This window comes from Folsomia candida, unplaced genomic scaffold, assembly GCF_002217175.1.
Source record: "Folsomia candida strain VU population unplaced genomic scaffold, ASM221717v1 Fcan01_Sc012, whole genome shotgun sequence".
Classification (NCBI taxonomy): Eukaryota; Metazoa; Arthropoda; class Collembola; order Entomobryomorpha; family Isotomidae; genus Folsomia; species Folsomia candida.
Genome location: NW_019091204.1, coordinates 2,271,854 through 2,282,469, shown reverse-complemented (window position 1 = coordinate 2,282,469; position 10,616 = coordinate 2,271,854). Strand labels below are relative to the sequence as shown.

The following is a 10,616-nucleotide window of genomic DNA, read 5'->3' as shown; positions in this document are numbered from 1 at the left end:
CATTTTTCCGGGAACTTTCTCTGGTCAAACTATTCTGCACGGGTTACTCTCACACGCAGTGTTGTACAGATAAAATATACACAGTCATACACACTTTTAGAAACCTGGTATTGATCAATACTGAATGATATTGATATTTATATCACACAGCCGCATTGGTATTGAACCGATATAATACGTTGGTATAAATCCGGTTCTAAATAGTATTTTGCAGTAATAATTTCAATACTGACTGGTATTAAACTTTTAACCACGTGGTACTCATTCAATACCAACACGGTAGAGTCACAAATCAATACCTTGGTTTGCTGAATTTATTTAGAGTGCAGGGACCACATCATAATTATCTAGTTAATGAGATTCTATCCATTAAGATAATGGCGCATAATATATTTATACAAAAGTCATTAAAAAAAAACTTATTCCCCATGAATACTTTAAGAATACAGGGATTTCTCTAGACCCAATATCACCATTCTCAACATGTTATTGTTCGGATATAAGATTCTGTTTTTACCTTGCTTCACTTAAAGAGAGGTTGTGTATTTAAAAATTGTGAAATATACAAACAATATTTATCTGTGTATGATTAACATTGCTCTTAGCATATTGTATCTGTATGGGTACGTATGTATTAGTTGTTACTTCGAAATAATTTTCTTTCTCGCGTGTTACGGTGAATTAACGTTTTTTGCACGACAAAACGAATACGATTGTTATGCCTGAGGCAATAGACTTTTGTATGATGCAAGGCCAGTGACTGGTTCGTCATCCAGCTTGTTAAATACCTGGAAATCTCGATTGCTTATCAACAGCAGTGTATATATGTACAAGAGATACCCTTTCCAAAGTACATACCTACATGATGCAACAGTCTCCGCTTTCTTGTAAATAGTTGGATTTTGGAAGTAATAAATCCACTTTTGTCCCAACAAGTGCAGCTGACTTGAAAGATAAGTGCCTTGATTTCCTTCGCAGATAAAATGGACTCGATAATTTACAAACTAAAATCAATTCCTCTCACAAATAAATCAATCTTATTATCAACCGCTGGCGTTTTGGCAAGTTATTTATCGTGGAACTATATAAGTGGTCGGTGTTCTAGGCTCAATTTGGTGAAACCTTTCCTGGTATGACAAAATTTCTCTATTTTTGTAAACAGCATATTTTAATTTAATTCAATATTTATTAAACGTGGTTTCGATTGATCTCAACACCAGGTCACAAAATAGAGTAAAATATGTTACAATACTAATTAAGTTCTAATAACATAATTATCCTAAACTCTCAATAATTTTTGGGCCAATCCTGCGGGTTACAATCTTTAATCAGTAATAAAATTAGCAAGTCAGATACCTGCACTCAAAATAATCTGGTACTAGATGAAGTCATATATAGTCACTGGCCTGGTAATGGTCAAACTTATTATCAGATGGTAACAATAACATTACCGAGTGGTAAAAAATTGCCATCACGTGTGATCTTTTTGTTACCACTCGGATATGGATTTATTGCCATTTAATTATTAATTAATTATTACCATTTATTACCATTACCGGTAATAAATTTTCTATTACCAGACCCGTGACTATATATGAAGACCTGAGCAATAAAAGCCCCAAACTCAAAGTAAAAATTAATTTCGTTTGAAATTTTGTTATTTTTAAAAAGCCAAAAGTTTTGCTATATTTTCATGTCTGCATTGAATCGCCAAAGTCTCACAACACTAAAATACGGAGTGTGACGTGACCACATTAGCCGACTTTTAAATCGGCTAGGTCCATGCCCGTTACAGTTACCCAACAATACACATTCCATTGTTTCGCATAAATGATCCAGGCTCCAGTCGTAATTCAGTTACGTGCATAAAATTAATTAGTTGCAACCAAATTAAGAAATTCTATAGATATTAATCTTTAAAAAAAGATAACATATAGCACAAATTAAACCTCCGTCAAAAAATTATCCCCAGGGAGGTGATGCAGGGGATACAAAATCCTTTATCTGGAGGTGACGGGGGGGGGGGGGGGTTATTTTCTACTTTTAATCGCACCTGCAGACTCACCTAAGATATCCTTTTGTAAGATTTAGTTTATTTTAAACTTTTAATTTTTCATTGATAATATTAAAAATTGTTGTTGTAAATATGAGATATGAATTCCAGATGACATAATATGACATAAGATGAGTCTGAAGTGTAGAAATAAAAATGAAGTTGTGCCAAATTTAACACGTCGATTTCGTATTTTTCGATTTCGTATTTCGTCGTATTTTGCATTTTTTTCCGCGCACTATAGTTTTAAAAATTACAGGACGACTCAACTGAATTCCCATAAAATTAGTACGAGGATTTGGGAAGGCAGTATAATTTTTATTGTATAATGCTACATATGAATTTTTTCCCAGGTTAATATGGTTTTATTTGGCAAGGTTATTCCGCAAAATTTTACTAAATAACTGAGGAGGAGGCATTTGGGGTGTTGAGACTCACAAATCCGACCGAAACCGCAAAAAATTGAAGCGCATGATAAGTTAGGTCTCGAAATATTGACCTTTGACCTCAATACAAATATCACTAAAAATGAGTGACCAGCCAACCTTAACATTTAACATTTAACTGGCATGGCTATCTTAACTGGCATGGCTATCTTATCATGTGCTTCAAGTAGAGTTTCTCAACGTGTTCGGGTTGTAATCGGGTTTTTATCGGGTTCGGATTTGGATCAGGTTTCTTTCATCCGAAGCTTATCGGGTTCGGGTACGGATCGCATTTACCCCATCCGATTGTTATCGGGTTCGGGTTTAACTTCGGATGATCCGAAAACCCGATTCAATTTTGAATCGTAGGACTCTAGTTCCAATAATTTTTTAAACATTATTATTTAGCTGATAGAGTCATTTAAAATAACTTGATAATCAATTAATAGAACGTTTATAAAATATGAGGTACAAATAGACATAATTTATTTATGGAAAGTACTCCCTTTCCATGTACACATTACGGGATGAGAATTTAAAATTGTAGAGATTGGCGACCTTAGACCCCTATTTCTCCCATCCTTGAGTTGCTTAATTTATGAACGTTCCCAAAACATTGAAAAAATTAAACAGTAAAATCCATCAGGGATGACTATTGTGGGGAAAAAATATACACAGGAGAAGGATGGTTTTTTTTCTGAATAGAAAACGGAAGTTGTAAAATTGAAGCTTAAGGTTGTAGTTTGAAAGGTAATAGTAAGAAAACAAATTGGAAAACAATTCATTAATAACAAGAAATATTATAAGGGAGATTATATTATTATTTTATACTCATCGGGTTCTTATCGGGTTTCGGGTTCGGGTTCGGATAGAGTGTATCGGGTTCGGGTTCGGATTCGGATCGTTCCTTAAACAAATCGGATTATCGGGTTCGGGTTTATGTCGGATACCAATTGAAGGTATCGGGTTCGGGTTTATGTCAGATACCGATTGAAGGTATCGGGTTCGGGTTTATGTCGGATACCGATTGAAGGTATCGGGTTCGGGTTCGGGTTCGGATGAACGATTTCGAACCCGTTGAGAAACACTAGCTTCAAGTTTGTTACGGTTTCAGACGGATTTGCTAGTGTCCATACCCCCATGCCTCCTGAGTTGCCATTCAAATAATCTTGGCGTGAATGAAAATAAAAATATTCACTAAATTTTTACCATATCCCCAGGTTTACGTTAGAGTTCAAGGTGTCAAAACCAAACACGCCGCGGCTTCTTCTACCGAAGAATTTTACTTCCATCTCCTAACTTTGGTTGAAAAGCTTCTCGCCAAGAATGGCCACACCGGGCAAGGAAAACAACTAGAAGTCGATTTTAAAAAGCTACCTGGACAGGACGACGATCTCATGCTGAACTACGAGTACCAGCTTGTCAAACTCCCTCTACCTACCGAATTCCAGTACAAAGGCAAGACCTTGTTTTTGTTTAGATTCCAAGACAAGGATGACCTCGAAGTAGCAACCTTTCCGTGGAATCGAGCCTTTTTAGATGAATTTTTGCAGGAAGTGCTGAATATCCAGATCGGAACACAGTCGAAGGAACTCGTCAACTTTTTCCACCTAAGCTCATCCCTGGATTGGAAAAAGAGTAGTCACAGGAAAAAGAGACCGCTGGAAACGATCATTTTGAAAGATGGCGTGAAAGATGGTTTAATCCAAGATGTCAAAGACTTCTTCGCCAGTAGAGAATGGTACAGGGAAAGGGGGATTCCGTACAGAAGGGGATATTTGTTACATGGTCCACCAGGTACAGTTATATATGTATTTTTTTTCAATTAGCCTTATAAAAAATTTCGTAAAAGGCAACTATATACAAATGTACTACCCACTTCGAATAAGGTTTTTCTTCAAAATTGCGCCATCTTACGTTTTTTCTCAACTTTCCTGTTTGGTGTAAGTCTTTCTGTTTGAATCTCCCTCAATCCTGGGCATGGAAATTGAGACAAGGAGAAGTAGTTTAAAAAGAGATGATACTTGTACCGTTCAAACTAAAGTTGTTTGAACTGTAAAAAATATGGCATTATAATAAAACTTACTATTGTTCTACATACGAATTTAAATTAAATCCTTCCAGGAACCGGAAAATCAAGCATTGTTTTCTCCATCGCGGGCGAAATTGGTTATGATATTAGCATATTATCTCTTTCATCCCCTCATTTGAATGATGACGCTTTGACAATGGCTATGAGCAGTGTGTTCTCCAGAACGATTGTGTTAATCGAGGATATCGACGGCGTTTTTGAGAGAAAGGAGGATTCGATAGAACCAACAACCAAAATGGCGGATTCTTGCAGTGTCACGTTCATGGGGATACTTAATGCGTTAGATGTCGTTTCATCACAGGAGGGGAGAATCGTCTTCATTACCACTAATCATATCAAGGTTAGTGAATTATTTTTGAGTGCCATACTTTTTCAAATATCCCTTCACTTTTGTTTGAAAAAATAATTAAAGAAATATATCTCTCATCAGTTTGGAGTGGATATCGTATGTGGTGCGGTGTACAATACTCTAATATCAATATTGGTGAGAGCCAGCAGATATATTGCAATTTCTAAGAACTATTAATTGTTACCTCGTCCACTTGACACCAAAGTGCGGTAAATTTCCATATGGAAATAAAAAAAATGGCGACGAGTTATAAGTTTTGGTACCAAACAATGGGAAAGATATGTATTGTTGCCATCAAGTGCATACATGTATGTCTACACCATGTTGCAGGTGCATATGCAACATTGAGGTACTAAATTTATCCAGATGTGGAGAAAACGCTTTCTAACGTACTCACAGTTTAGATATTTAAAAGTTCGAAATAAATCACCTAAGAAAAAACAACAAAAATCTAGAACTCGTTTTTCTAGGAATTAACATTCATTAAATTCCTCCGTGTTATTTTTCCCACTTTCTCCAATTCAAAACAAATAATAATTTCACGACATTATAAACAAATTTTTTCACACCCTGTTTAGAAAGAATAATTTTCTGTCTTATATATTTCAGAAGTTGGACCCCGCCCTAATTCGACCGGGGCGAGTGGACGTTAAAGTTTCCATCGATTACGCCACAGATTCTCAAATTCAGCAGATGTTTGCCAACTTCTACCCTTACCTGGAGACCGAAGTGGTTAAAGAAATGTGCCAGAATATTTCCATGGCGTTGAAAAAAACTGGGAAGAAGGTATCAATGGCGTGTATCCAAAGTTTGTTTGTTTTGCATAAAAAGAATCCTAAGGATGCCGTCGAGCAGGCAGAACAACATTTCGAAGAGTATGCGGATTCTGAGAATACGGGATATTTAGATTTTTACATGTGACAGCCAACTGAAGGAACGCATACTTAATACCGTATTCTTTCCAAGTGTGCAAATCATTAGTGTATATTATTTAGCTGATCAAAACAATAAATAAAATTTGCCAGATATTGGGTCGATTTTAATGTATCTAAATTATATCATTTTAATATTACATAATCATCCTTATTAAGTAGCGCAAGCTGCTTTATGCGATCGGTTAGTTAGTCTGTCCGTCTGTCTGTCTGTCTGTCTGTCCGTCCGTCTGTCTGTCAACACTATAACTCGAGAACGTAATCAAGTTAATCGAAATCGCTTTGTGGCATCATACATATGACCCCAGGGGGAGGATCCCGTAAACTTTTGAAAACACGGTATCGCCACATCCACAGCGTGCCTGACCCCGAGGCCGCCTTCCTTCACGGGTAGGGAGGACTGCATCCACGCAGCCTCCGAGAGAGAACAATTGAGGATCCCTTCGAGCGCGTCCTTAAGGGTGGCGTCGTAGTGGGTGAGGGCATCCATCTTTCTCCACGATGGGGCGCGACGGAGAAAATAGATAAGCCTCGGGATAGAGATTGACGCGCGCAGGAGGAAAAAGGCTTAGTGGGCCGAGAGACCGAGTAGTAGTTGGGAGAAAGTTGCCAATTGCTGGGTCTTCGTTGCCAGGACAACCCCCAGCGCCTCATTAGTGAGTGGGGAGCCCAGCAGCATAGCAGAATCGGGGGCAACTTGCTGGAACTGGAGGAGGATGTCGATGGCTTCCTCCCGCTCCGCCCCCAATATATCGTCACATCGCCATAGCAACGAAGCAGATGTTGAGTATAGATATATTTGTACAAATTCCTGTAGTTACAATTACATGAAATAAATTACATACAAGTGTTACCTTGAGCCTTAGGCGGAGCCATACTATGGTCGATCCAGAAAGTACTGAGCAAGGGAATTCTCGGGAGGCTAACGCCTATTGTTAACTTATGCTTTCTACTTTCTCTTTACTATAAACTTTCACTTTACTTTCCTATTACTTTCCTATCGGTAATTTTAAGTTCAGCTGAAAACCACTACTTTCACCTTGCCGTCAATTTTTACTTTCTCCATACTGCGGTAAAGTTAAAATTACAAAATTAGAAATGATAGCAAAATTGATCTCACTTTTTTAGCAAATTTATTTTTTGTATTACCATGTGGAAGAATAAATTAAAACTGACCATCTTTCGACCAATTTACAAAAAATATCGAAATTGACATCAACGAAAGGTGCGTACGTTAGAACTATAATTCTAAATATAATTCTAAATATCGAACTATTGAGGTGGAATTGTTTCAAATTTCGGTATCCAAATTTTGGATTGAAAATCGTTTACTCCGATTTTGTAAAACCGGTCAAAAACCGATTTTCGATTTAAGCGAAAGCCGGTTTTAGAATTTTCACGATAACCGGTTTTTAAAATTTTACGCACCCGAAAGCTGGTTATCGATTTAAGATTTCTATCATATTATTTGGATACGAATTATTTGTTATAAAATACTTTATTCCCTAGTTTATATTTAGTTTCAATTTTGTACTAAATTTTCAAATTTGCACTAAAACTGTTTTTGCACAGACTCGATAACAGGGTTTACCAAAATTTTGAAAAACCGTAATAACCGAGAATCGGTTTTTCTAAACCTTCCAATTTTGGACGCCTTATTTCTAATACGAGAACTTCGAGGTGATTCTGAATTAGACCTGAATACGGCTACAAATGTTTAAAGTATAATTTATATATTGCAAAAATCATATTTATTGCATTACATCATTTCAATTTTCAATGAAACAGCAAAATGAAACCATTTTTTCAAAAATTAGTCAAAATTACTTTCACTTTGCCTGAAAAGTAGAATCGCAATGTACTTTTAAAAGTAACATAATAGTAACGGTAAAGTGAAAGTGAAAGGTGAGTCAAAATACCCCAAATGGAAAAGTAAAATCTATGGCAAAGCCAAAGTTTTACTTTAGCTTTGCCGTTGGAGTTAATATTTGCAAAATCAAAAGTAAAATGGAAAAGTGACGGCAAAAGTAGTGGTAAATCCCGAGTTAACATTAGGCGTAAATGGCCGACCTCGCCATAAGCAATAACATGTAGAGTTTGAAAATTCACCGTACGGTCAGTTCTTGACCGATTTTCAAAATTCCGCTAGTTTTGGAAACATTGAACCTGTGGGTGTGGTCATCCATTCCCGCCGAATCCTGCCAAACCATCACATGCGACATATCATTTTTAACAGCTCGGTAAGGGGATTGCGGTGACGAAATTAGAATTTAGAAAACCACACCCCCTGTGGGTGTGGTTACTGATGCCATGTGACTCCTACGAAACCACGTCATGTGGCATCTAGTTTTTCTCAACAGGCCAAAAAGATTACAATGACTTACTTCAAATTTGAGAAACCACATCCCCAACAGGTGTGGTTCTCTGGGTTGTATAATTCTTCCGAAACTATGCTAGGGGACATATCGTTTTTCTCATCATAAAGATTATAGTCGAAAAACCATACCTCCTGTGGTTTTGAAATTGGTTATGAAATTTTGGATTATTCCAATTAACATAGGTTAGAAGTTACCTACTCACCTTTTGGGGTAGAGGACAGTGTAAAGTTAATTACTTCACAGCAATCCCCTTACCGAGCTGTTAAAAATGATATGTCGCATGTGATGGTTTGGCAGGATTCGGCGGGGATGGATGACCACACCCACAGGGGGTGTGGTTTTCCAAATTCTAATTACGTCACCGCAATCCCCTTACCGAGCTGAGAAAAATGATATGTCGCATGTGATGGTTTGGTAGGATTCGGCGGGAATGGATGACCACACCCACAGGGGGTGTGGTTTTCCAAATTCTAATTACGTCACCGCAATCCCCTTACCGAGCTGAGAAAAATGATATGTCGCATGTGATGGTTCGGCAGAATTCGGCGGGAATGGATGACCACACCCACAGGGGGTGTGGTTTTCCAAATTCTAATTACGTCACCGCAATCCCCTTACCGAGCTGTCAAAAATGATATGTCGCATGTGATGGTTTGGCAAGATTCGGCGGGAATGGATGACCACACCCACAGGGGGTGTGGTTTTCCAAATTCTAATTACGTCACCGCAATCCCCTTACCGAGCTGAGAAAAATGATATGTCGCATGCTGTGCTTAGGTACGGTCTTGGAAGAAGCGCTGATTGCCACACCCCACCCTCGCCATGGGACCACCCACAATGTCATATCACTAAGGAGGGGGACGTGGGTACGATTATACGCGGTGGCGACGTCAGAAACCATGTGTGGAAGGAATTGTTTGTCGCCGTAATTCTTGGTGCTTGACTTTGGACCACCCCCACAATGACTCCGAAGCAGGGGGTGTGACCAACTAGTTGTCAATATGACGGCCTGGCTATTTCAAACATTGCCGCCAAGAATTTACGTCGACGATCTTCAAATCCGGTCGTAGAAATTTCTAATTCTTATTAAGAAATGTTACTCGTTTTCTGACCTTGTGACCTCGATAGCGAGGGGGTGGGGCTAAATTTCAAAAATCTGAAATTATATATTTCGCGCAAGGGTTCAATGTTTCCAAAACGGGCGGAATTTTGAAAATCGGTCAAGAACTGATCGTACGGTGAATTTTCAAACTCTACATGTTATTGCTTATGGCGAGGTCGGCCATTTAGCCTTTTGGTATTATTAGCATTGGCCTTTGTTCTATACTTTCTGGATGGACCATAGCACATGTATAAAAATTGGGAGCCGGCAATTAGCTGTAGTGCTAGCGCCGCAGACTGGCTTTCGGGCCAGTCTACCCACCCAATACATGCATACATACCTTGAGCCTTACATTAAAAATGTATAAATAAACTATAATTATTTTATAATTTTATATAAATACTTATATAAGGGTTCAGCTACTTTTAGATCGTTTACTGCTTGATTCATTAGCACATTGTTGCTTTCCTCTGGGCTGAAATAAATAGTTGGATAAACAATTTTCAGTTTCAAGTTTCGCATGCTAAAGAAGTCTTAAGGGGGCGGTTCAAAATACCTTGGTTACATGGGGACTTCGCTTCTCACTTTTGCCCCCACTAGTTTTGAGGTATAGGAGTGAGATAAAATTTCCAACTCACTTCCGATATTTTGTTAAAATATCCAAGAAAATTTTAAAATTCACATGATGCATCAAAATTCCTTGGATGACACGAAATAATTATTATAAAACATTACATGTTTTGGGACTTGGTTCACTTTCACGAGAGAACACTTTAATAAAATGAATTTATTCTTGTTTAATTAGTTAGGTGCACTCTTTATGGAGGGCAACAAGTCAGTCTGGAAGATTATACGGTTTTATAAGGTATACAGTACTAAGCAATATGCGTTGCAAACGATGTCCTCAGCATATATGCTGTATTTGCTACCAATTGGCAAAATTTAACAACTTTCACAATGACTTGTTGCCTTGTCCAGACTCTTATCGATTTTATAAATTATGAAATCTACGATCAGTTGAGTATTCATCGCAGGATTCCTGCCCGAAGTTGAAAAAAATGGGTTGGGTCGGTCGTTGCTCTGTTGGAACGATTAAAGGGCAAGCCTAATTAATTAATGCTGCTCAGTTTCCAATATATGTATGCAATCATGAGTTACGTATTACATGTATTATTAGTACGGAGGACAAGTCACTTTTGGGATGAAAAAGGGATTTGCCCTCCAGCGTAGCAAAACTCCTAGAGAAGCGCCTCTTTGCTTCTCTTCTTCACTCTTTGTCTGTCTG

At 37.9% G+C, this 10,616-nt stretch overlaps 1 protein-coding gene across 1 annotated transcript; it reads left to right on the top strand.

The window, feature by feature from the left end:
• The first annotated feature begins 768 nt into the window (after positions 1-768).
• Positions 769-5,956, top strand: LOC118437105 (mitochondrial chaperone BCS1-like). Its single transcript, XM_035855900.1, has 4 exons — positions 769-1,130; positions 3,699-4,275; positions 4,603-4,910; positions 5,529-5,956. Exons 1-4 carry the CDS (start codon positions 984-986, stop codon positions 5,838-5,840), a joined length of 1,344 nt encoding a protein of 447 aa, XP_035711793.1. The 5' UTR covers positions 769-983; the 3' UTR covers positions 5,841-5,956.
• The last annotated feature ends 4,660 nt before the right edge of the window (positions 5,957-10,616 follow it).

Bases quoted from the DNA above. Each gene is read 5' to 3' on its own strand.
- LOC118437105 (XM_035855900.1), top strand. From the start codon at position 984: ATGGACTCGATAATTTACAAACTAAAATCAATTCCTCTCACAAATAAA. The intron at 4,276-4,602 runs GTACAGTTATAT...AAATCCTTCCAG, and splicing joins TTTGTTACATGGTCCACCAG to GAACCGGAAAATCAAGCATT. The intron at 4,911-5,528 runs GTTAGTGAATTA...TATATATTTCAG, and splicing joins TTACCACTAATCATATCAAG to AAGTTGGACCCCGCCCTAAT.